The 27,382-nt window shown below is 37.1% G+C and overlaps 2 protein-coding genes across 9 annotated transcripts in view; one reads left to right on the top strand and one right to left on the bottom strand.

The window, feature by feature from the left end:
* Positions 1 to 27,382, top strand: part of GPR89A (G protein-coupled receptor 89A) — a 50,934-nt gene that overhangs the window by 22,549 nt on the left and 1,003 nt on the right. For 3 of the 6 annotated variants that reach the window (XM_055584544.1, XM_055584538.1, XM_055584542.1), the window contains 9 exons: positions 4,142 to 4,262; positions 5,002 to 5,082; positions 9,521 to 9,630; positions 11,522 to 11,610; positions 12,813 to 12,905; positions 21,027 to 21,122; positions 22,675 to 22,764; positions 25,197 to 25,262; positions 25,391 to 26,042. In XM_055584544.1, coding sequence (XP_055440519.1) covers positions 4,142 to 4,262; positions 5,002 to 5,082; positions 9,521 to 9,630; positions 11,522 to 11,610; positions 12,813 to 12,905; positions 21,027 to 21,122; positions 22,675 to 22,764; positions 25,197 to 25,262; positions 25,391 to 25,597 — 953 coding nt within the window. In that variant the 3' untranslated portion in view covers positions 25,598 to 26,042. Of the gene's footprint in view, positions 1 to 4,141; positions 4,263 to 5,001; positions 5,083 to 9,520; positions 9,631 to 11,521; positions 11,611 to 12,812; positions 12,906 to 21,026; positions 21,123 to 22,674; positions 22,765 to 25,196; positions 25,263 to 25,390; positions 26,043 to 27,212; positions 27,279 to 27,382 lie in introns of those variants that run through there. The other 3 variants (XM_055584539.1, XM_055584541.1, XM_055584543.1) reach the window with 3 other exon arrangements.
* The window catches only part of PDZK1 (PDZ domain containing 1), a 55,589-nt gene continuing 54,974 nt past the window's right edge, over positions 26,768 to 27,382 (bottom strand). For all 3 annotated transcript variants that reach the window (XM_055584537.1, XM_055584536.1, XM_055584535.1), the window contains exon 9: positions 26,768 to 27,246. In XM_055584537.1, the coding sequence (XP_055440512.1) occupies positions 27,193 to 27,246 (54 nt within the window). In that variant the 3' untranslated portion in view covers positions 26,768 to 27,192. The remainder of the gene's footprint in view (positions 27,247 to 27,382) is intronic.

Below are 27,382 nucleotides of genomic sequence, written 5' to 3'. Positions count from 1 at the left end.
TGTTCTGCCTGGAAAATACCTATTTATTCTTTCAGTATTCAACTCTTGTCGATTCCTCTAAGACAACTTTCTTGGCCATCATTAGGAGTTGTCAGTTTCTCCTGCCTCAGTGCACTTATATCACCTTTAAAACTTGTGATTACTTGTTTCCTTATCCAACTTCCTCATTAACCTGTGTGACCCCTGAGGTCAGAGACTACGTCTTATTTATCATTATATCCTTAGTGCCTGTCATGGAACCTAGCACATAATAAGTGTTTAATACATATCTATTGAATTAGTAAATGAAAAAAAAATTGGTTCTCCAAGGTGGTAGATGAGTTCAAGAATCTAACACTCTGGGTAGGAACTTAAGATTTGCTACTGTGATCAGCATGCCCAGGTCATTGTATGGAAAAATTTGGAGTAGAGAGGCCCTGATGATATGCTTCTCATATAAACTGTTTCAAATGAATGCCCAGAGAGAAATTTGTCTGTGATACTAGAAATGAGGGACACAAGTGGTAAGAGGACCCCAGGGCTGCTAACAGCGATAGTGCAAGCTCACATGTAGTTCAAAGGTATGATTGATGCCTTTTTCCAGCCTTCTGGAGAGCAGTCAACTCACGTGACCAGTGCAGCCAGACAGTGCCTGAGAGGAGATAAAGACTATCACATCTATAGTGACTTCATCCATCCCTTTTTAAAATTCTGTGGGGATATCCTGAAGAATAAACCCAGAAGAAGAGCTAACGAATAGTTTCAGTGTTAGTCTTTCCTTTGTGCTCCAGTAAATAAGCATTTTGGTTTTATTTCGGAATGTTCAAGTATCTAATTAATTTGACCCTATAAGAGAAATAAGGAGGAAGAAAAGTTTAGGCAATAACTGAGAAGCAGCGAGGCTTATACTGCCTTTTTAGAGCTTTCCCCAGACTGTCTCAACAACCAGTGTGGTTTGTTGCTATCGAGACCATGGAAGAAACTATAAGATTCAGTCTTTACTTATGTGAAAAAATGTCTGTAAAAGTATTCCTTGTGCAGTGCCTGCACCTAGGAAGGTTGGAAGACATTCCATGGTAGGAAAGAGTAAGAGAAACTAAGAATCATATGAAGCTAGAAGGAATCTGTGTGAGCAAATAGCAGCAAATCACTTAATCCATCTGACTTTCCATTTATGAGCTAGAAAATAAGAATTATAATGGTTAACCTTTACTTCATAGAAATACTGAGATTAAGTAGATAGTATTAAAAGTACTTTAAGCCAGAAAAAGATGCTTAATAAAGGGACAGTACCTTGAAGAGAATAAAAGAGAGGGCACATTTTTCCAGTTTTTTATATAACCTGTATTAATCCCTTAGGGTTTTTGTTTTTTAATGTAACTTGGCGATAATTATGTATCCACAGTCAACAAACATTTGTTGAACACCTTTCATGTTCCAGGCAGTAAGTAAAGATCAATAAGACATGATTCCTTCCTGTAAAAAGGATACAAATTCAAGAGATATATGAAGAGTACCTTCAACAGAATTTGGGTTTATTCATTCATTTAACATTTTACAAATATTTGTTGAGCACCTAGTTTATGTTAAGTGCTAGAGATACAACCCATGAACAAAAACTATCATAGAAAATTATGCAGCTAAGGATATCAAATTTATTGCAAGCCCTTAGCGTCAACTTTTCTGAGGAAGTGATATTCAAGCTGAGGTTTAAAGGACAAAACCAAAGATATATTCAGCAGGAAGTCACAAGAGACATCATGTAAAGCCCTGAAGTGTATTCAAGACCGAGTAAGAGACTGAATAGAAACTAATGGTATAGATTTTTTTTATTGGGTGACCAGATAGTTGATGATATCATTTGCTAAGAAAAGTAATACAGAAAAAGGAAGATAATTTTAGTTTAGGATATGTAGAATTTGTGTTACCTGTGCACATCTAAGTGATATTCAGTAGGTAATTAGATACACAAATCAGGAACTTAAAAGTACAGATGTATCTGTCCTCTTGGAGATAATTCCAGGAATCTAACAAATTAGATATCATCAGCTGAATGCTGTTAGGTGAAACTGGGGAAACAGGCAAGATCACCCAAAGAAAATGTATAGACTGAAATGAAAGAGGGAATTCTGGTCCATGGAGAGCAAAAACAGACCAAGAAAAAGCAAGTAGAGAAGGAAAACAGAAATGGTAGTATAAAAGCCAAGAAAGGCAAATAATGCAAAATAGGAACAATTCAGTGTCATAAATGATCAAATAAAACATGGATTGGAAAATGTTGAATTTTGCAATCAGAAGAAAATTCCTGACCATATTATGATAATGGCTAAGAGTCCAGGCTCTGGGGCTAGGCTGTTTGGGTTTAAATCCTGACTCTGCCACTTATTAGCTATGTTAGCTTGACTAAGTTGCTTAACTACTCTGTGCCTCCATTTCATCATCTGTAAAATGAGATCTTAAGTAATATCCACCTGAGTTGTTATGAGAATTAAGTGAATTAATACAAGTAGAATACTTAAAACAGTATGTAGTATAAAATAGGTGCCTGGTGAATATTACCTATTATATTGCCATTGTGATTTTTAGTGAAAGCACTTTCATTCAGTGTAGAACAGTGGGATGAAAGCTGAATTTCAGCCAGTTGAAGAATAAATGGACGTGAAAGAAGCTCCTCCATTTAAGGGGTAAATAGAGAGGGTTGGTAACTAGATGTACACTCAAGGCCAAGGACAGACTTTTTCTTAGGAAAGAAACTTGAAACTGAAAGGAAAAAAATCAGCAAAGAAGGAAAGATTGAAGATAAAAGAGAGGGAGAGAGAGAGAGTGGACAGACAGTAGAACAAATTTTAGAGGAGGTAGAAGGGGCCTTAGATCAAAAGCACAGGAAGAGAAGCCCTAGCTGTGGACACCGTCTTGTTCTGAAGGGGGTAAGTTAGAAGGATGATTGCAGATGTAAATGTTTGAAGATAGTTGATGTCTAATAACTTCTTCCTTACGTGATAAGCACATTAGCTAAAAAGAACAAAGATTGGAAAAATGGGTTACTAACCAAGGGCAAGAAAAGGATTCCTTGGTAGTGAATGATTTCTGTTAAGACTGGAGACCATACACTTATAATGGCATCAATGTCAACATGCATTCTAGTAGTTTTGGGCAGCTCAGGCATGGGCACTGGGAAGGCAGAGTGTCAGGTTGATCTAGGGTTAGGAGTTTGCAGGATCAATGCTTTAGGAGAAGAGTAGGGGCTGAGGGTCCTGACAAGAGAAATTAAACAAGCTTGGAGTCCAGCAAAGAAGGAATTGGAAGGTCGGGGATGCAAAAGACTAGAAACCAGAGATCACAATGAGCTCTAAAATGGGGTAGTGGAAATACAGGCACAAGAGGACTTAAATATTGGAAGTACAGCTTCAGAGCCCATAGAATTCCTGAATGGTCCCTCTGGTGTTAGGCCACAGGAGTGGATGGCTGAAGTCGACTCTATCCTAGAAATAGGAAGTGAGACCAAATTTGAACTCGTTTTTTCCTGTGACCCCAGACTTCCTGAGTTACTCTTAGCATTGCTTTCTTTTACTTATTCCAAATATATCAAAAATAGCATTTATTTTAACTACCATGCTGATTTTCAGCATTCTCAAAAAATAGGAAACAACTGATAATTGGAATAAAATTGAGTATCTAAAACTCATATACTTACTCATTCTATAAATTCAACCCATTTATTAGATGCATTATGTGCTTATTGGTGGCAAAAATGAATAAGACATAGCTAAAGAACTGATGACATTAGGGGAAAATATGTAGACTGAAGGTAACTGTAGTGGAAAGTATTATCTCCTATTTATACTTTTCTAGCAGATTTGCTTTCCCAAAAGTACTACTTTGTTAGAGTTCATGTTACCTTGAGTAAATAGTCAGCAAATGTTATTTATTGTTATTTTACCATTACCCAAGAATAGAGATGATTCTGGAAGCATTTGGGATAAGAAGAAAATCAATAGACTTTTATATTTATTAGAGAAAAATCCACATATGAATAATTAATTTAGCTTATGTAAGTTAGCTAAAAGTAATGGTTGTTGTTTTCAGTGATGTTTCCTTTTGCTGTGAGATGAAAGCCAGTTTATCTGTATCACCTGGCATTAATGTGCTTTCATATTTTTAGGGATCTTATCCATAGAACAACTCATCAGCCGGGTAGGTGTGATTGGGGTGACTCTCATGGCTCTTCTTTCTGGATTTGGTGCTGTCAACTGTCCGTATACTTACATGTCCTACTTCCTCAGGTAATGAGAATTTTGTTTTTCTTTTCTTCTCATTACTTCTTGAATACATATGTAACATCATGCCCCCATCATTAATACTTAAATATTAGATCTATGATACTGCCTTTTTATTCTTCTCTGTTCTTTTGGATATTGGCCTAGGAATCTTTCTAATTGAGTCTTATTACTTATATATTGCTTGCCCTTGTTATTTATCCTACATTTATTTTTAAAATGGCAGTTTCAATCTGACCTCCAACCCCTTTCACTCCCACTTTTTTTTTAATATAAATTTATTTATTTTAATTGGAGGTTAATTACTTTACAATATTGTATTGGTTTTGCCATACATCAGCATGAATCCACCACGGGTATACAAAGCACATTTCTAGTGGACAGCAATGTGAGCCAGTCCCAACTTCAGGAAATTGGTTCCTCCCAAAAGTAAAACAGTAGACCACAATGCCAAGTTAAAAGTGTATATACACATATATCCTAAATGTCACTGGATCAAGTCTAAGGAAATCTATAAGATAGCTAGTTACCTTCTGCTCCCCTGAGGCCCCAGGAGTATTGGCTATTAAAAAGTGACAATAAAAGCATTTTTTTTGCTTATTATACTTATTTCAATATTCCCCAGGAATAGTACAGTTCCTTAAATTACTGGGTAATGATTGAGGTTCCTGTGTTGCTCCAGCTGCCCTGTATTATGCCCAAAGATGGAACCCCAAACTCTGCTAACAGCTTATGCTTATTATAGGAATGTGACTGACACAGATATTCTAGCCCTGGAACGGCGACTGCTCCAAACTATGGATATGATCATAAGCAAAAAAAAAAGGTAAGCTATCAGCATATTAAAAACTTGTGCTGTTCAAATTTCTCAACAAGGAAATTTGACATGACTGGTGCTAACAGGGAATTTCATCTCATTTATTTTTAAGTTAGGGAACCACCAGAGACTTTAGTGTCTAATCTTGTGTGAAGGAAAATTTTCAAATCAACCTTACTTCCTAACTTCAAATATAAATTCTCTTAGATAAATTTTAGAATATCTTTTATATTTGAAGGTATTCTACATTGAGTGTTTTAACAGTCTATTGTCCTGCATTTTTATAAACTTTTTCACAGTTTGTTTCAACCTCCTTTTCTCCAACTACTTTATAAAATCCTTCAGGTCTTCCAACTATTGTTGTTTTTATTATTTAAAAAGCACTTTTAAAATGTTTGTTTTCAAAGTGGCATTTCTAGAAATTTATGTCTCAGTGGGTAAAAGCGCAGACGCTAGATTCAGACTATCTGGATCTGAATCTTTGGCCTACAACTCAGTGTGACTTTAAGGTAGTTGCTTTATTTTCTTATGTCTTGATTTACTTATCTATAAAATGGAAATAATAATAAAGACTTGAGTGACATGCAGACTTCTTAGAATAGTGAACTATAAATAGCTAAGGGAAACTATTAATAATCTCAGCAGGACAATCATTTGGTTTTAATATTTTGCCTTTATTCATTCATATGAATGAATCATTCACTTAATAATTGTAGAAAGCCTAGTTTATGTTGGACACTGTACTAAATGCTGAATAGTACATAGAGATAGAATGATGAGCAAGGTAATCAATTCCTACCTTCGTGAAACTTATTAGTCTACTCTTATTAGAGTTAGTATTACTCATATAAAAATGATGTCATAGAAGTTTTAAGTTGATGAGTGTTTTTCCATTTCATGTGTCTTCTTTCAACACTTTCCTATAGTAAGATACATAATCAAGTCAGAAGACTTAATGTAAGAGAGAACAGTAGATATTAGAATGATAAAGAGGTCCAGATTCACCAACCAATTCTTTATCTCCATTTGTATACATCTTCACTAGGGGACTGGAAGTAGATACACATGTGTATACATTTATTTACTTATATATGTTTCATTCACATTCAAACTATACAGTTTATTTTACATGAATTAATATGAATGTTGATTTTTAGAACACAATAAGAGCGATGTTATTCATTATTAAAACATACTGTTTTATATAGAAACATACTGTTTGGATTCCCAGGATTATTCTCCCTTTTACTATATTTACTTTATTCATGTAGAGAGATGAATATAAAGTCATGACCCACATCAAATGTGGATGTGTACTTTTAAGCCATTTCATCACTAATCTGTCTTAGGATTTGGCTCTGATCTATACATGAACCCCTATAGACCTTGGTAAGTCAGGATCTGGGATGCCTTGTGGTCCTGCAGCATGTCTTCATAATTAGAGTGGCTCTCAGAAGAATCAGCCTCCCAATTTGACCTAATTATCACAGTTCTCTACCTGGTAGAGCTAACACTTCAAGTACAGCTAGATAAACTGCTTGCTAGAACAAAAAAATAACAGTCTTCAGAAAAATAAAACAGATTACAAAGTCAGTGAAACATAATATCTACAAAGTCAAGTCTTCAGTCAAAGCTTGCTAGGCATACGAAGAAACCAAACTGTGCAACCCCATATCACCATAAAAAGCAACTAACAGACACTTAACCCCAGGTGGGCGCAGATAACAGCTTTAACAAACAGACTTGAAAACAGCTATTATAAATACATTTTAAAAAATGAAAAAATATACAATATTAATTAGTGAGCAGAAAAGGTGTCTCAAAAGAGAAATAGAAACTATATTTTTAAAAAGAAGCAAAAGGAAATTCAAAAGCTGAAAACAACAGTAACTAAAATGAAAATTTTACTAGGTAGGCTTAGCAGAGTTGAGATGGCAGAAAAATCAATTAGTGAACTTGAAAGCAGGTCAATAGAAATTATTCAGTCTGAAGATAGAGAAATAAAAGATGAAAGAAAAATGAATGAAAATCTCAGGATGAAGCACTATCAAGCAGTCCAACAGGTACCTGTAGTTGGAGTCCTCTAGGACTAAGGGGCAAAAAAAAGTACTTAAATAATGGCCAAAAGCCTCCCAAATTTAGTGGAAAACATTAATTTACAGATCTAAGAGGCTTAAGTCAAACACAAGTTTGACTAGTTTTATATAGTCAGATTGCTAAAAGACAAAGATAAATAAAAAATGATGAATAAATACAGTTGTTTGTTGTTCAGTCACTAAGTCGTGACCAACTCGTTGCAATCCCATAGACTGCAGTATGCCAGGCTTTCTTGTCCTTCACTGTCTCCTGGAGTTTGCTCAAACTCATGTCCATTGAGTCAGTGATGCCATCCAACCATTTCATACTCTGTCACCCCCTTCTCCTGCCTTCAATCTTTCTCAGCATCAGGGTCTTTTCTAATGAGTCTGTTCTTCGCATCAGGTGGCCAAATTATTGGCATTTCAGCATCAGTCCTTCCAATGAATATTTAGTATGATTTCTTTTAGTATTGACTGGTTGGATCTCCTTGCAGTTCAAGGGACTCTCAAGAGTCTTCTCCAGCACAATTGAAAAGCATCAGTTCTTCAACCCTCAACCTTCTTTCTGGTCCGATTCTCACATCTGTACATGACTGCTAGAAAAGCCATAACTTTGAATAATATATGGACCTTTGTCAGCAAAGTGATGTCTTTGCTTTTTAATATGCTGTCTAGGTTTGTCATAGCTTTCATTCCAAAAAGCAAGCATCTTTTAGTTTCATGGCTGCAGTCACTGTCTGCAGTGATTTTGGAGCCCAAGAAAATAAAATCTGTCACTGTTTCCACTTTTCCCCCATCTGTTTGCCATGAAGTAATAAATCTAGGGGAACCATGAAGAAAGTAATACAACTTGGAAACTACATTGCATTCACTCAGTATCCAGGTAAAGGTCATTTTAACAGGAAACAGTTAAGTCAGTGTGGCCAATACACTTAACATTCTTTTTTTTTTTTTTTAATGCTTTTTTAAAATTTTTGTTTATTTTTAAATTTTTGTTTATTTATTTATTTTTGGTTGCACTGGGTCTTTGGTTGCTCTGCGCAGGCTTACTCTAGTTGCAGCGAGCAGGAGCCACTCTTTGTTGTGGTGCAAAGGCTTCTCGTTGCCGTGGCTTCTCTTGTGGAGCATGGGCTGGCTCTAGGGCACGCGGGCTTTAGTAGTTGTGGCACATGGACTTAGTTGCCCCAAGGCTGTGAAATCTCCCCAGACCAGTCCCATGTCCCCTGCATTGTCAAGCAGATTTTTAACCACTGGACCACCAGGGCAGTCTTCTTTATTGTTATTATTTTAGCCAATGGCTTAGTTTAGCCTTCAGAAATACCATATGGTATTTGGTACCATTGGTACCATTTGTATTGGTCCTAACCATGAACACCAGTGCTGCTTCTTTATCCTTACCACTTCTATCTCTTGTCACCCTTTTGAGATTAACGTTGAGTTAAATTCTTCTTTAGTTCTACAAATCTACTTTTATTAAACTCATCCTGTGTTTGGTTTTTTTTTAAGCCCATAGGCCTTGGCCTATTGTACCCTTCAAGTAACCATTTATGAACAAATGGTCTATTTTTCCTCAAAAGGACCCTGTTCTTAATATCTGTGTGATAGGCTGGAACATGCCAGCAGCCACCACTGACGTGGTAGGCCCTTCCATAAACTGATAGGAAGGACAAATGTCCCACTGATTTATTCAGTAGTAGGAAGAGATTGACATTAGAGAGAGAATGGTGCTTTAGAAGAGGCCAGGTTTGTGTGATTTTCTGATTTTTTTTTTCTCTTGTCAGCTTCTGAAAAGGAAGGAAAGAAACATTTATTAATTCCTACCCTGTACCTGATCCTTTATCTAGGCATGTTAGCTATTATTTTATTTTGTTCTTAAATGATAATGGTAATAAGTAAATATATTGTTTCATTGATCTTCATAATCATCCAGAGATGAGGACATGAAAACTCTAAAGCCTTACAGTTTCCAAGTGGCAGATCCAGTCTTCAGATTTATTGCCAACTCCAATTCTGTGCTCCTTCATCTTTTCCACATTCCTTCTGGGAGTGTATAGTTTTCCCTCAGTTGTAAGCAGTAGAAAAGTGGGACTCTAGAATTCAATCCTTCCCTGAACAGCTCAGCAAATGAAAGGAGCAGCTATGAGACGATGAGAATGGACTTTGAGGGTCCGTGCTCCTTTGCTGAGGTTTTACATTTTCTTTTTTTAACTGTAGGTCCTTGTTGGTTATCTATTTTAATTATAGCTGTGTGTCCATGTCCATCCCAAACTCCCTGACTATCCCTTTCGCCCATCCTTACCTCCCACCATTCTCCACCCCCGGCAATCATAAGTTCATTCTCTAAGTCTTTACATTTTCTTTTATTTCAGGATGGCAATGACACGGAGGACTATGTTCCAGAAGGGGGAGGTGCATAACAAACCATCAGGATTCTGGGGGATGATAAAGAGTGTTACCACTTCAGCACCAGGAAGTGAAAGTATCCTTTATCCATTGGCTTGTTTCTTTTTCTCAACTCTGGACCAAGGGCAGAAGAAAAATTAGTGTTGGGACAGGACATTCTCTTCTAAGATACCTGAATGCATCGGAGCTCAGCTGGCCAGGACTGGGCTTAGGAAATAGAAAGCCATAGATAATCCTAAAATAATAAAACTATTGTCTTTGAGCTGAAGGGATCCAAACAAGTCAGTCTTTCCATTTTACAGATGAGAAAATAGACCCAGAGAAGTTAAGTCACACTGTGGCTTGTGACAAAGGTAAGACCAGAACTGTGGTCTCCTTAGTTCTTTCCACTACACTATTATATTTCCCAACTCCAAAAAACCACCACAAAACAGTGGCTCCCTAAATGACTGGTTTGTATATGGATTGTAAGGGCCCATTTCTAAAGCAGTCAGTTTTAGAAACAAATTTTAAGCAGCTCTTATCTCCAGTAACTTTTTTGTTTAAAGAATCAAGGAGATTGTGTTAAAGAATTTGTCTTGGTCCAGCTGGTTGCAGTGTTAAAATCTCTTTATGGCTACCAGGCTGTCAAGCCAAAATTTGGTGTGATGGACTAGAGATGAGATAGCTTATGCATATTCCTCCCATCTCTGGCCTGAGGAAGAACAAATTCCCTTTTACCTCAGTTGGAGGAAAAGAATGTAACCTGTTCTTGCTATAAATTATGATATACCTTTCTGGTGTGAAATGCAGGTAGGAATTAGAACAAACAAAAAAAATGGGATGACCACAGGAGAGAGGGGGGAAAAAAGGTGACTTTAAATTTATTTAAACATTTATTTCACGTCTCCTATTTCCAGACAGAGTGCTAAACTGATGAGCAGAAGATAGCCTCTCTCCTCAAGGAACTTACTGCCTAATCATGGGGGAGCCAGACATGTAACTGAACCATGGTATCAGTGGCCTGAACTGTGCCAACAGCAGCTACTACTGAGGAGGGAGCTGAAGGGCACTTGGTGATTTAGATAATAGAAAAATCACAGAGAGGAGGGAGGATTTGGATTAAAACCAATTAAACTTCTGTTTTAGAAAGGGCTATCTTTACTATTTTTATTACTTAAAAATTTATGAAAGCCAAACTTTAGGTTTAAGCTATCTTAGCAACACTAAGCCAAGTCAAAAAAGTATCAGGATTATTTAACCTCTCTGAGTCCTTTCCTAAATGGAGAGGATAATCACATAGCCTCACTGAGTTCTTGGAAGGTGGCATAGAGTAATGGAAAGAGCAGACCTCGGAGTAAGGCAGCTCTGACTTTGCTTCCACACCTATTAGCTGTGTGGCTTTGAGCAAGATATTTGATTCTCTGAGCTTTACTTTCCTTATCTGCAAAATGGATAATGACACCTATCTCATGGGATTGTTGTGAATGATAGAAGATAAGATCTGTAAAGAACTGAAGAAGGTAATGTCTATAAATCTCAGCCTGTATTAGAACTCAGTAAACATTAGATCCCTTTTCCTAGCATCATATTTATTCAAGATAATTCAAGAGAAAACTTTGCTGTATATTTTAGGTGTTTTTCTTACTATGTAACTAACCTTTTGAGATTTCAAAAGTGACATTTGATTAAGCTAACTAGATAAAGCAAAAATAAACAGAACTACCTACCCAAGCCACTTTCAAGCTAGTGTAAAACTGAGTGGTAGGTGTTTGGTGGTGGTGCTCTTAATGGTAAAGCTTTTATACACCTGTGTCTGAGATTGGAAAAATAGTTCTGAAATAGTACTGCTGGCTATGAAGCAGGAAATTGAAAATATGGGCAGTTCTTAGGACCCACTATAGAAGAAACCAAAAGCATGTGCTTTATTCATTGCTATTCCTTGAAACTTCTGTGTGATTTAAACCTTGATGCCCATTTTGTGCCAGATCTTACTCTTATTCAACAGGAAGTGGATGCTTTGGAAGAACTAAGCAGGCAACTTTTTCTGGAAACAGCTGATCTATATGCTACCAAGGTACAGAGCAAGGAAACTGAAGTGTGGTTTTTACCAATGTGATTGAAGAGAGAGCAAGACTAAATAAGCTTTGTAGCATCCTCTGTGACCAAGCCATGTAAGAGGCACCTCAGTAGCTTCAGTATCAGTCATGAAGCATTGATACCTGGATTCTTTGTGACATTGCTTCTACCAGTAGCAAAACCCTTAATGAAACACTCTCAAAAATGGAAATTATTGGAATAGTCAAAAGAAGCTTTTAATCATCTAGAAAGGTTGCACATGTCACTTCCTACTGATGGACAAGATCAAGAAGGTGGTTCCTATGGTAGCTCCTGTGATTGTTTTTTATTCTCTTGCAAGTTAGTAATATTGCAAGAGCAGTAAGATATCCATCTGCCATGGTCTGTTGTTATTGTTTATTCCCTAAGTCATGTCTGACTCTTTTGTGACCCCATAGACTATAGGCCACCAGGGTCCTCTGTCTATGGGATTTCCCAGGCAAGAATACTGGACTGGATTGCCATTTCCTTCTCCAGGGTATCTTCCTAACCCAGAGATCGAACCCAAGTCTCTTGCACTGGCAGGTGGATTCTGTACCACTGGGCCACTAGGGAAGCCCTTGCTGTATATATATATATATATGTATATATATATATATAAAATAGACCTAGCTCTATTTTAAAGGAGCCAGATTAAGAAGGAACCTAACTGCAAAAAGCAACTTTCCTATGTACACCTAAAATGCAATGTAATTTAAACATGCAAAATCTATTATTTAAGGTTGTTCAAACTATTTTAATCCTTTTTGAGGATCACTTCACAGGAACAGCTGCATAGGACAGAGATAAACATAGGCTTTGGAGACAGGTAGACCTGAGCCTAACTTCCCTTACTCACTAGCTGTGTGTCCTTAAGCAAGTTATTTAACCATTCTAAGCCTTCATTTTCTTATCTGTAAAATTAAAAAGGACATACCTCATAAGAGTTGTTGTGAAGATTAAAGTAGATACTGCATGTAAGGTGTTTATCCTAATTTTTGGTTTAAAGTAATCATTCAATAAATTGTCCCACTACTACTATTATTGTTATTTTAATATTATTATCATGTGTGGTTTTAATCCTTAGCCTGAACAGTGATTCATAGAGGCAGAAATATTTTTGTAGAATGTAAATATACATTTTGCTAAGACTAACCATGTTTTGTGTTTGTTCTCCCTCAGGAGAGAATAGAATACTCCAAAACTTTCAAAGGGAAATACTTTAATTTTCTGGGTTACTTCTTCTCTATTTACTGTGTTTGGAAAATTTTCATGGTAAGTATATTTTTTTAATTGTCAAGGTTTAGATAATTTGCTCTAGTAATGGCAGAGAGAAAATTGGGTTTGGTTGAACTAAGTTCCAAATCCAACTGCATCAACAGAGCATGTCATCTTTCACATATCTGAGCCTCTTCCCTCTCTTCTTTTTGGGTCACCTAGAAAAGGGAGGTTGCATTTTTCTTCTGTCAGAAATCATTAGTAAGTTCTTAGGTTGTGAAATATATGAAGTGACTATAGAAGTTTCCTGTTTTACACCCTACTCTTCATATTACTCATGAGTAGATGACTGTATGTAACACGACTCCAGCCTTCAGCTCAGAATAGAAACCACCTGTCCTTTTTAATAATCTGTATATACCCAAAAAAGTAAATTCTAAAACATATTCCTACAGATAAATTCATTTTCTGTGCTTCCAGCTTTTACTCTTTTGTGGCTTGCCCTCCCACTCTATTCTTTATGTGCATTTTACGCACTGCTTTATTTGTCTTTACTTGTGACCCATCTGCAGGTATTAATGGATTTCAGTGTGATTATAAAAAAGGCTGATTTGACTTTCTGGTTTGATGACTTTCCCACTGAGGCTGTGCTTGCACAAAGAGGAGCTTTGTCAGCTTGTTAGTTAATTTTGATCAGTGTAGATGAATGGAGGATTCTAGATTTAACAGATCTAAATGTTATAAAAATTGATGTTAGTACCCATGCAGATGACATTTTTAAATCTTGACTTCTTCAGTGGGAGAGGATAAATAAAGATAGTGTATTCAGTTATCAAGTATTCATATTATTAAGCTACTAAAGGTTTTTCCTGAGATGCAGCCTTTAGGAGAGTGTAACATTTTTGTGTGTATGTGTGTGGACCATTTGTTTATTTTTATTTTTTTTTAATTTATTTATTTTAATTGGAGGTTAATTACTTTACAATATTGTATTGGTTTTTAACAGTTTTATTGAGATATGATTGACATTCAGTAAACTGTACATATTTAACATATACAATTTGGTAAGTTTTGATATATGCATATACCTGTGCAACAGCCATCACCCAATCAACATAGAGAACATATCCATCCATCACTTCCAAATGTTTCCTCAGGCCCCTTTGTCTCTCTATACTTCGTAGTTTTCCACTGTATGGATGCACCACAATTTGTTTTATCTGTTCACCTGCTGATCAATATTTGTTTGTTTCCCATTTGGGAATATTAGAAATAAAGTTGCTGTGAATATTTGTCTACAAGTCTGTGTTTGGACATGTGTTCTCTTTTCTCTTGGGAGAAAGCATTTGCTTGTAGAATGGCTGGATCATATGCCAGACATGTTTAACTTTTGAAGAAATGCCAAACTTTTCTAAAGAGGTTGTACCATTTTACATTCCTACCTGCAGTATTTGAGAGTTTCAATTATTCCACATCCTTGCTAACACTGTGTAGTCAGTCTTTTAAATCTTAGATGTTTTAATAGATACGAGGTGGTACTAAATCATTTTAATTTGTATTTTCCTAATGCCTAATGATGTTGAACAACTTTTATGTGCTTTTTTGCCACCTGTGTATCCTCTCTGGTGATTTATCCAATCAGATTTTTTGCCGGTTTTTTAATTGTGTTCAGTCGTTCAGTCACGTCCAACTCTTTGCAGTGCATGGACTGTAGACCGTCAGGCTCCTCTGTCCATATAATTTTCCAGGCAAGAATACTGGAGTGGGATGCCATTTCTTCCTCCAGGGGATCTTCCCAACCCAGGGATTGAACCTACATCTCTTACATCTCCTGCATTGGCCTGCAGATTCTTTACCATTGGGCCACCTGGGAAGCCCATTTTTTAAATAGGTTCATTGTTTTCTTTTTGTTGGGCTTGAGAGCTTTTCAGTATATTTTGGTAACCTTTTATCAAATATGTGATTTTAAAATATTATCTCCCATCAGTGACTTGGCTTTTCATTCTGTTAGCAGTATCCTTCAAAAATCAAAGGTCTTAATTTCGATGGTGTCCATTTTATCCTTTTTTTATTATAGATTATGCTTTTGTGTTGTATCTTAAGAAATCTTTGTCTAACCGGAGTCACAAAGATTTTTTTTCATATGTTTTCTTAATATGAAAAATATAAAATAGAAATTTTATAGTTTTAGATTTTACATTTAGGTCTGATCCATCTTAAGTTTAATTTCTGATATAATATTGGAGTATGAATCCAAGTTCACTTTTTTCACGTAGATATCCAGGTGTTCTAGTACCATTTGTTGAAAAGAGTATCCTTTCTCCATTGAGGCAATTATGCAATTTTTTCAAAAACTAATTGACCTTATGTATATGGGTCTGTTTCTGTTCTCTTTTTTTCTGTTGAGATTTATATGTATCTTATATATTTACTTCTGCCAATACCACATTGTCTTGATCAATATGTCTTCCAATCCATGAACATGGTACAACTCTTCGTTTATTTAGATTTTCTTAGTTTTTCTCAGCAGTGTTTTATAGTTTTTGGTGTACAGATCTTTTTCATCTTTCATCAGATTTATCTAAGTATTTAATTTTTAGATGCTATTATAAACGACAGTGTTTTTATAATTTTCATTTTCAAGTGTTAATAGTATATAGATATACAAGTGATTCTTATATATTGATTTTGTATTCTGTTACCTTGCTAAACTCTCTTATTGTTTTCCTACATAGACAATTCCATCCTATCTTCTCCTCCTCTTCAAGCCTTACTGCACTGACCAAATCCTCCAGTAACAGAATTAAGTAAAGTAGTCACCCTGATCTTGTTCCTGATCTTAGGGAGAAAGCATCCAGTCTTACACCATTAAGTATGGTGTTAGCTGTTGGTTTTTCCTAGATGCCCTTTATCAGATTGAGGAATTTTCTTTTATTAATAGTTTCTTAAGTGTTTTTAATCATAAAAGCATGTTTGATTTTGTCACTTCTGCATCTATGGAGATGATCATGTGGTTTCTCTTTTTTAGTCTGCTAATACAGTAAAATTAATATTTGAACATTAAACTGACCTCACATTCCTGGAGTAAACCTTACTTGGCCAGGTGTATTATCCTTTTAATGTTTTGTTAGATTTAATTTACTAATGTTTTGTTGAAGAGTTTTTGCATCTATGTTTATGAAAAATGTCAGAGTGTAGTTTTCTTGTTAATGTCTATGGTTTAGGTGTCTAACCTTAAAGAACAAGTTGAGAAGTATTTCTTTCTCTTCCAATTAGTAGAAGGGTTTGCATGGAATATTAATATATTAATAAAGTAATGAATGTGATATACAATTAAATTCTATAATTGAATGTTAATATATAAATATATTAATAACTTTATTAAATGGAATCATGCTATGTGATCTTTTGTGGTTGGCTTCCTAACATAATGTTTTCAAGGTTTATCTATATTGTAGCCTCTATCAATAAATACTTCATTCCTTTTTATGAGCAAATACTATTTATTCCATTATGTGGATATGCCACATTAATTTAAAGTATCCACTCATTAGTTGATGAACATTTGAGTTGTTTTATTGTGACAGTTTTGGCCACTGTAAATAATGCTGTTGAGCATTCATATATAAGTTTGTTTTTCGGGCTGTGCTGGGTCTTCGTTGCTGTGCAGGCTTTTCTCTAGTCGCCGCAAGCAGGGGCTGCTCTGTTGTTGCAGTGCACAGTCTTCTCGTGGTGGTGGCTTCACTTGTTGCAGAGCACAGGCTCGAGGATGTGTGGACTCAGTAGGTGCAGCACATGGACTTAGCTGCTCTGAGGCATTTGGGACTTGCCTGGTCTAGGGATTAAAGCTGTGTTTCCTGCATTGGCAGGTGGATTCTTTACCTCTAAGCCATCAGGGAAATCCCGTGTATAAGTTTTTATATGGACATGTGTTTCATTTCTCTTAGATATATATCTGTAGAAGTAGAATTGCTGGGTTATATGCTTACTATATGTTGAACCTTCTAATAAACTGCATAACTACCAGGCTGTTTTCCAAAGCATCTGCACCATTTATATTCCTGCCAGCAATGTGTGACAGTTGCAATTTCTCCACATCCTCTCCAACACTTATTATCTGTCTTTTTAATTACAGTCATTTTGTTGTTCAGTCACTGAGTCATTTCCAACTGTTTGCAACCCCATGGACTGCAGCGCGCCAGGCTTCCCTGTCCTTCACTATCTCCGGTGTTGGCTCAAACTCATGTCCATTGAGTTGATGATGCCGTCCAACCATCGTATCCTCTGTTGCCCACTTCTCTTCCTGCCCTCAGCCTTTCCCAGCATAAGGATCTTTTCCAATAAGTGAGCTCTTCGCATCAGATGGCCAGAGTATTGGAACTTCAACTTCAGCATCATTATCCCAATAAATATTCAGGGTTTATTTCCTTTAGGATTAGATTGGTTTGATCTCCTTCCTGTCCAAGGGACTCTCAAGAGTCTTCTCCAACACCACAATTCAAAAGCATCAATTCTTCAGTGCCCAGCCTTCTTATGGTCCAGCTCTCACATCCATACATGACTACTGGAAAAACCATAGCTTTGACTAGATGGACCTTTGTCAGCAAAGTAATGTCTCTGCTTTTTAATACGCTATCTAGGTTTGTCATAGCTTTTCTTCCAAGGAGCAAGCATCTTTGAATTTCATGGCGGCAGTCACTGTGTACAGTGATTTTAGAGCCCCCAAAAATAAAGTCTGTCACTGTTTCCTTTGTTTCCCCATCTATTTGCCATAAAGTGGTGGGACCAGATGCCATCCATGATTTTAGTTTTTTGAATGTTGAGTTTTAAGCCAGCTTTTTCACTGTCCTCTTTCACCTTCATCAAGAGGGTTTAGTTCCTCTTTGCTTTCTGCCGTAAGGGTGGTGTCATCTGCATATCTGGGGTTATTGATATTTCTCCTAGCATCTTGATTCCAGCTTGTGCTTCATCCAGCCCAGCGTTTCTCATGATGTACTCTGCATAGAAGTTAAATAAGCAGGGTGACAATATACAGCCTCGACATACTCCTTTCCCAATTTGGAACCAGTTTGTTGTTCCATGTCCAGTTCTAACTGTTGCTTCCTGACCTACATACAGGTTTCTCCTTACAGGAGGCAGGTCAGGTAGTCTGGTATTCCCATCTCTTTAAGAATTTTCCAGTTTCTTGTGATCCATACAGTCAAAGGTTTTAGCATGATCAATGAAGCAGAAGTCGATGTTTTTCTGGAATTCCCTTGCTTTTTCTATGACTCAATGGATGTTAGCAATTTGATCTCTGATTCTTCTGACTTTTCTAACCCCAGCTTGTACATCTGGAATTTCTTGGTTCATGTACTGTTGAAACCTAGCTTGAAGGATTTTTAGCATTACCTTGCTAGCATATGAAATGAGTGCAACTGCGCGGTAGTTTGAGCATTCTTTGGCATTGCCTTTCTTTGGGATTGTAATGAAACTGACTTTTTCCAGTCCTGTGGCCACTGCTGAGTTTTCCAAATTTGCTGGCATATTGAATGCAGCACTTTAACAGCATTATCTTTTAGGATTTGAAATAACTCAGCTGGAATTCCATCACCTCTACTAGCTTTGTTTGTAGTGATGCTTCCTAAGGCCCACATGACTTCGTACTCCAGGATGTCTGGTTCTAGGTGAGTGACCACACCATAGTGGTTATCCAGGTCATTAAGATCTTTCTTGTATAGTTCTTCTGTGTATTCTTGCCACCTTTTCTTAATATCTTCTATTTCTGTTGGGTCCATACCATTTCTGTTTTTTATCGTGCCCATCTTTGCATGAAATGTCCCTTTGGTGTCTCTGATTTTCTTGAAGAGATCTCTAGTCTTTCCCATTCTATTGTTTTCCTCTGTTTCTTTGCATTGTTCACTTAAGAAGGCTTTCTTATCTCTCCTTGCTATTCTTTGGAACTCTGCCTTCAATTGGGTAATCTTTCAATATTTTGGTGGATGTGAATTGATATCTCTCATTCTTTTTTTTCCCGATCAATCTACATAGAAGTTTATCAATTTTATTGAACTTTTCAAAGAACCAGCATCTGGGTTAATTGATTTTCTCTGTTTTTCTGGTTTCTACTTAATTGATTTCTGCTCTGATCTTTATTATTTTTCTTCTGCTGCTTTTTTGGGTGTCTTCTTTTTCTGATTTCTTAAAGAGGAAGCTAAGATCATTGACTTGAAACTTTATTTAAATATAGGCATTTTAATGCTACAAAGTTCTTACTAAGCACTATTTTATTTGTATTTCACACATGCAACTTTTTTGATAGTTTATATTTATTTTCATTCAATTCAAAATACTTTCCGATTTACTTTTTGATTTCTTCTTTAACTCATCGGTTATTTAGAAGTATGTTATAAAATATTTGGGCATCTTCTGAATATCTTTCTGTAACTACTTTCTAATTTAATTTCATGTGGTCTGAGAACATATTTTGTATGATTTGAATCTTTTTAAGTCTCTTGAGGCTTGTTTTCTGGCCCAGAATATGGTCAACCATGGTTAATGTTCTTTGTGAGCTTGAATGGAAAGTGTATTCTATTCTGGTTGGGTAGAATAGCCTACAGGTCTCACTTAGGTCAAGTTGATTGATAATATCGTTAAGTTTTTCTATACTCTTACTGATTTTCTGACTGCTTGATTATTGAGAGAGGGGTGTTGAAATTTCCACCTATTGTTGTGGATTTGCCTTTTTTAAATTATATCAGTTTTTGTTCTTCATGTATGTCATGTAGGGTCACTATGTACCCCTTGATGAAATGATTCTTTTATCGTTATGAAATGACCCTTTTAGTCTCTGGCAACATTATTTTGCTATGAAGTCTACTTTGATATTAATATAGACATTCCAGCTTTGATTATCATTAGCATAATAAATCTTTTTCCATGCTTTTAGTTTTAACCTATTTGTATCTTTATATTTAAAGTGGGCTTCTTGTAAACAACTTGCTTGTATATCTAATCTAATGGTCTCTGCCACTTATTTGTCATATTTGGACCAGGAGTCAGCCATCTGCAGCCCCTAGGCCAAATCCAGCCACCACCTGCTTTTATTTAAAAAGTTTGATTGGAACACAGCCAAGTCCATTTATCTACACGTCATATGACCGTGGCAGAGTTTGCCAACCTCTGGTTTAGATCATTTTTATATTTTTTAAACTTTTTTATTTTGTATTGGAATATAGCCAGTTAACAAACAATGTTGTGATAATTTCAGGTGAACAGCAAAGGGACTCAGCCATACATATACATATGTCTGTTCTCTCCAAACTCACCTTCCATCCAGGCCACATAACACTGAGTTCCATGTGCTATACAGTGGTAAACCATTTATATTCAATGTGTTATTGTTATGGTTGAGCAACCCTGTTGCTGTATGCTTTTATTTGTCTTGTGTTCTTTTTTCCTTTTGTCTTTCTTCTTTTGGATTAATCTATTATTTTTCATAATTCCATTTGATCTTCTTTGTTGGCTTGTCAGCTATAATAACTCTCCTTGTTGTTTTAGTGATTTCTATTAGAGCTTTCAGAAAATAACCATAGGGAATGACCCTGGAATGACTTGATTCTCTTACCTTGTGTTTTACCAGAATGTTACCTTTTTGGATCCTAATACATTGAGGTGTATGTGTCATAGCCTTATCCCCCTTTACACTCTATGGAAAAAAAAGATAGGGTAGATAGGGACTTTTGTTTGCCAATGTATGAATAGCCAAAATAGATTTCTTATGTGTGATGTGGAGAAGGCAATGGCACCCCACTCCAGTACTCTTGCCTGGCAAATCCCATGGACAGAGGAGCCTGGAAGGCTGCAGTCCATGGGGTCGCTGAGGGTCGGACAAGACTGAGCGACTTCACTTTCACTTTTCACTTTTATGCTTTGGAGAAGGAAATGGAAACCCACTCCAGTGTTCTTGCCTGGAGAATCCCAGGTACGGGGGAACCTGGTGGGCTGCCGTCTGTGGGGTCGCACAGAGTCGGACACGACTGAAGTGACTTAGTAGTAGTATGTATGATTTAGATTGAAAGTAGAATTGCATTTTTAGAAATATCCACCTGTAAGAAACACTTGGTGATTCATTATTTTGAATCATTTTTTGAAACTGATTTTTGAGATACTCTAATGTAAAGGTCTGTGTCTCTGTAGGCAACCATCAATATCGTTTTTGACCGAGTTGGGAAAACTGATCCAGTCACAAGAGGCATTGAAATCACTGTGAATTATCTGGGGATCCAATTTGATGTAAGAGTTGTATCAAAATCTTCGTTTGTTATGTTTAGATTCTACGTCCTTACTCTAGCTACTTGTTTCTGCTTCCATTCTTCTCCCTCTATGTTTTGGCATATTCACATGGCAGATTTGTAAAGGGCCTAAAACCATAAATAATGACTGGCAATTATTTTCATGGGTAGTGATCATTTCTACAGTTCCTTCTCTTCTCAGTCACAGCTACCACTCTCCAGCTTCTCCCTACCAGATATTCAAATACTTCTGTCTGTGATACTTGATGATATCTTCAAGCATATAACTCACCTTTGATTCCTCTGGTAGAAAATTAACTACTAATTAGTGTGTTTGTATTAGAACTACACTGATTTCTGCTATAAAAAATTATCTGTATCAATTCATATGGGCTTTGAGCTAAAAATGGTTGACTGTCACCTGTGCACAAATTTTTTTTTAATCTTCTTTCTACCTGTTTTATAATTGGGACAGTCTTGTCCCAATTTAAGTTTAATATCTTCATTTGTAGAATAGTGTATTTTCCAGGTATTTGTATGGCCAATGATTCTAGCTGATTAGCACTTTGGTAATAAAACCAGTGTCACATTCTTAGTCCTTATGAGTGCCATTTAGTTGTTCTATGATCCTGGCCATAGTTTGCATGATAACCCTCAGCTGAGCATGCTCCTGGTAACTGGATAAAATGAAAATACACCAGAGCAAATTGAGCTCCAGTCCTTGAGAAACAACTCAAGGCATACATTTCTTAGATGATAAATCAACAGTATATCCTTTTTCATGTGAAGGAGCGTGGTTTCTTTCCTTTAAGTAGTATATAAATTATATGGTAAAGCATGCTTCACTCATATTTCATATGTATTTTCCTTTTAAAATTTTTTTACTGGGGTGAATTTTTAGAAATGCCTTCCTTGTTAGTGCTTTCTAGGGCTAGTTGCTGTGTATGTATATGTGTTCCTTCTGTAACTTATCTACACACCACTCCACATTTCATAAATCTGAATAACATCTCTCAGATGTTGGCAATACAGCTCCCCTCTGATGCTTTTCAGCCTTGAATCAAGCACAAGGTATCACAGCTGCCTCTCACGCTGAAGCAATCCCAGAGAAGGAAAAGGTATCATGCTCTGATTCAAATAAAGGTCAACTACTTCCTAGACTATAGCTGAGAATGTCTACGTACTCTATTATTATTTAAGTTTTGGGTGATCATAGAACTGTCATTCACAAATATTAAAAATTATCAGGCTGCTATTTAGTTTCCTTTTAATTCATGCTTTTTACTTGAAGCTGTGTTATTGGCTTTGTGTTTCTTCTGATTTATTAGTATTATTTTATCACTTCACTGCACTTGCTGTCTTCTATCCTTAAGTTTTAGGTCTGATAATTAAGATATCCACTGAAGTCTTTGTATACATGTTTTTATTGCCACTTACTTGTTAATGAAGTTCCCTCTCACAGTCGCATAAGTGATAATAATGTATCGTCTTAGCTTTCCCATCTCTCTGAACAGAGATTTAACAAATATTTTTTCTTCCTCTTGTCTTGACAGGTGAAGTTCTGGTCCCAACACATTTCCTTCATTCTGGTTGGAATAATCATAGTCACATCTATCAGAGGACTGCTGATCACTCTTACCAAGGTAGGTTGTATCATGGAGTTGAAAAGTACTTAATTACATGTGGCACTGTGAGATAACTTTACCTAATTAAGATTTCTGCCTTCTGAGATCTTAAACAACAACTACAAATTTGTAAAAGACATGCCACAGAATAAAAGAAAAAGTTAGACTAGCACATAAATTGATGATAATGTATTTACATCCTACACCAGACAGATAAGTAGTTCCCAAAGGTCATAGAATGAGATCACAGTGTGTTTCGTTCACTCATGTGTCACCAGCACCTAGAACAGCACCTGGCACGTGGTAGATACTGAGCAGATAGCTGGAATGAATAAATGAGGTAGTACCTGAGGTGAGACGAACAACTGGGAGAGTCGCTTGTAAAGAGAATATGGAAGTAGGAGAAGCTGAACATTGGGCTGTTTTCTGATCAGCAAAGGAAGGTTTCATGGAACTGGAAGGTAAATTCTCTGGTAGAAGAGGTGGGATTTCAAAATCCAAGAGCTGTTGAAATGAGAGGAGCGAAGAGGTTGGGAGGGGGAAAGGGCTCTGCACGCATTCAGCACAATTTTAGGAAGAGCTCAGGAGCCCAGAAACAACTACAGGGGCTTGGAGTGGCCTGGTTTAATTTGCTTTAATGTTATATAATGATGCTAAAATCATATGTATCACATGGTTTCTGGTAAGTGGGAATCTTTTCACGTTATAATACTTAAAACCACCAACTTACCCGTATCAGTTCAGTTCAGTCGCTAATTCCCGTCTGACTCTTTGCAACCCCATGGACTGCGGCATGCCAGGTTTCCCTGTCTTTCACTATCTCCTGGAGTTCGCTCAGATTCGTGTCCAATGAGTCGGTGATGTCATCCAACCATCTCATTCTCTGTCAACCCCTTCTCCTGCCTGCCCTCAGTCTTCCCCAGCATCAGGGTCTTCTCTAATGAGTCGGCTCTTCACATCAAGTGGCCAAAGTATTGGAGCTTCAGTTTCAGCATCGGTCCTTCCAGTGAATATTCAGAAATGATTTCCTTTAAGATTGACTGGTTTGATCTCCTTGCAGTCCAAAGGACTCTCAAGCATCTTCTCCAACACCACAGTTCAAAAACATCAATTCTTCAGTGCTCAGCTTTCTTTATGGTCCAACTCTCACATCCATACATCACTATTGGAAAAAACCATAGCTTTGACTAGATGAACATTTTTTGGCAAAGTAATATCTCTGCTTTTTAATATGCTGTCTAGGTTGGTCATAGCTTTTCTTCCTAGGAGGAAGCGTCTTTTAATTTCATGGCTGCAGTCACTCTCTGCAGTGATTTTGGATCTGTTTCCACTGTTTCCCCATCCATTTGCCATGAAGTGATGGGACTGGATACCATGACCTTAGTTTTTTGAATGTTGAGTTTTAAGCCAGCTTTTTCACTCTCCTCTTTCACTTTCAAGAGGCTCTTTAGTTCCTCTTCACTTTCTGCCATTAGGGTGCTGTCATCTGCATATCTGAGGTTATTGATATTTCTCCCTGCAGTCTTGATTCCAGCTTGTGCTTCATCCAGCCCGGCATTTTGCATGATGTCCTCTGCATATAAGTTAAATAAGCAGGGTGACAATATACAGCCTTGACATACTCCTTTCCCAATTTGGAACCAGTCTGTTTTTCCATGTCCAGTTCTAACTGTTGTTTCTTGATCTGCATACAGATTTCTTAGGAGGCAGGTAGTGTTCTGGTATTCCCATCTCTTGGAGAGTTTTCCACAGTTTGTTGTGATCCACACAGTCAAAGGCTTTGGTATAGTCAATAAATCAGATGTTTTTCTGGAACTCTTGCTTTTTCTAAGATCTGACAGATGTTGGCAATTTGATCTCTGGTTCCTCTGCCTTTTCTAAATCTAGCTTGAACATCCTGGCAGTTCTCGGCTCACATACTGTTGAAGCCTGGCTTGGAGAATTTTGAGCATTACTTTACTAGCATATGAGATGAGTGCAATTGTGCGGTAGTTTGAGCATTCTTTGGCATTGCCTTTCTTTGGGATTGGAATGAAAACTGACCTTTTCCAGTTCTGTGGCCACTGCTGAGTTTTCCAAATTTGCTGGCATATTGAGTGCAGCATTTTAACAGCATCATCTTTTAGAATTTGAAATAGCTCAACTGGAATTCCATCACCTCCACTAGCTTTGTTCATAGTGATGCTTCCTACAAAGCATCACTAGTAGTGATGCTACTAGTTTGTAGTGATATTTTCCCATACTTACCCGTATGGGAAAACTATAAGTGGATCCTTTTGGGGCCATCTGTTTACATGTCTTATTTATAGCCTTAATCTTATGAACGGTTCTATACAAGATGGTGGCATGGAAAAAAACACTTTTATTTACATGCTAACTATACTACTTAATGTTTTTGACACAGGAATCTAGAAGTACTGTATAATCATCTCTCCTCCCTTTCTTGACAGTTCTTTTATGCCATCTCCAGCAGTAAGTCCTCCAATGTCATTGTCCTGCTATTAGCTCAGATAATGGTAAGTTTAATGAACTAGCTTTATGTCTAGAACCATAAAATACCAGAAATGTTTCATACTTTTTAATATTTTAACAATTTCCTTTGTCACTGCATTCAAAGCCCCTTCTGGCTTCATTTGACCTACAGGGCATGTACTTCGTCTCATCTGTGCTGCTGATCCGAATGAGCATGCCTCTGGAGTACCGCACCATCATCACCGAAGTCCTTGGAGAGCTGCAGTTCAACTTCTATCACCGTTGGTTTGATGTCATCTTCCTGGTCAGTGCTCTCTCCAGCATACTCTTCCTCTATCTGGCCCACAAACAGGCACCAGAGAAGCATATGGCACCTTGAACTCATGCCTATTATAGACTGCTACAAGCCAGTGGTGTCAGAATTTGGATACAAGAGGGAAAAACTGGAGGGGCCAGGGCCTAACATTTTTAAAACAACATAGTGCTGTGGTAGCATATTCTACCTGCAGCTTATGCCTTCGTCCTCAGATGATACTGTAATCATGAGTAGCTTCAGCTTCTCATTTGTATGAGAGAGAGAAGTAACTCAAGCTAGCACTCAACCAAGAGTATCCTGTTTGGTTGGAGGCTGGTGGACTATGTCAGGTGGTGGGGCTAAAAGGAGCCAAGAAGCTAAAGGGAGAAAATACACTGGAACTCTGGGGTAAGACAAATGTAAGGTAGCTGGTTAAACACATGAGATTCTGTTTAAATCAAGGATCCCATGGAGGAGGTTATGACTTTCCCTTGAGATTGACTATCATTAAAATCAGAGATTGTTAACACTTGGGCCTTACTGTCATTCTATCAGGGATAGCTTGGTACCATCGCTTGTCAGCGATGTCAAGCGTCCCAGCCCTCCTCCCCAGCCCCTTACCCTTCAAATAACCAAAAGTTCATCTGTGCTGGGGAAGGAGTGGTATGCAACTGAAACAGTGTACCAATGTCAGAGTATGACATTTTTCTTGATTTCCCTTCAACTTAGTTCGATCCCTGGGTTGGGAAGACCCCCTGGAGGAGGGAAAGGCTACCCACTCCAGTATTCTGGCCTGGAGAATTCCACGGACTGTATAGTCCATAGGGTCGCAAAGAGTCGGACGCGACTGAGCGACTTTCACTTTCACTTTACTAGTATTATTTAAGAGTGAATTACTCTAAATTCAAGTCACTGATGATATTTCATTTTTTCTTTTCATCTGCCAGTTGTGGGATAAAACAATGAATAACTTAACTGGAATAGGTCACTTTCCTATCCTAGAGCTCAATGTCTTCATCTGTAATAGGAAGCTTGTGGAAAATTTGTAGGACACTAAGAAATGCAGTTTAAGAAAATCTTGAATTCTATTACCAGGAAGTCTCTCTTTGTTGCTGAGATCTTATTCTGAGTTTTGTTGTGTTCAGGGTTTCTAGAGGCAAAATGAAGGTTAAAACATAAAAAGTTTACTAGAAACAAAAGCACTATTAAGGTTCTATCAGCCAACAGAGAAAATTCAAGCATACTCAAAAGGCATTTTTAATGGCATTTATTTCAGCAACAACAACATTCTTACAAAAGCATAGTTTTAATAGGCTTATCTGCTCAGATACCTTAATTAGCAGTTCTCACATATACAGATTTATGAATCATCTTTGGTGCTCTGGGCACCTATAGAAGAAATAACATCAGAGAAGAGTAGTTAAGTTGAAGGTTGAAAGAGATCGCATGAAAAGCATCTGGCTCGTATATTAACTTTTCCTAAGTTGGCCATAAATAAGCTCTCTGCAGTAGCCACCCCTGAGACAGATAACAGCAGAAGACAATCACATGTGATGAACTGGTTTCCAAGGAGTTCTTCTCTAACAAAGACAGTAAACGGATGTCCACTTATTCCTTGGGAAAGGATTCCTATTAAATACCCAGAAACAGCGGTCAGCCAAAGCCAGTGCTTGTTCTCATCACATCTCTGTGTCTTCAGAATTGGAAGAAGAATGAGAGGCTGTACTGTGGGCCTGTGCAAAAGAAAACAGAGGATGTGTAACTGGTAAGAGTGTGAACTTAAGGAGGTGGATGGTCTGTTTTAGATTTGCACTTCTTGAGTCAGGAAGAAGAGTCACTTACGAGAAGCTTGGTGACCAGAATTCTGCA

Source organism: Bubalus kerabau, chromosome 6 (assembly GCF_029407905.1).
Source record: "Bubalus kerabau isolate K-KA32 ecotype Philippines breed swamp buffalo chromosome 6, PCC_UOA_SB_1v2, whole genome shotgun sequence".
NCBI lineage: Eukaryota > Metazoa > Chordata > Mammalia > Artiodactyla > Bovidae > Bubalus > Bubalus kerabau.
This window is presented reverse-complemented; position numbering and strand designations above follow the sequence as displayed.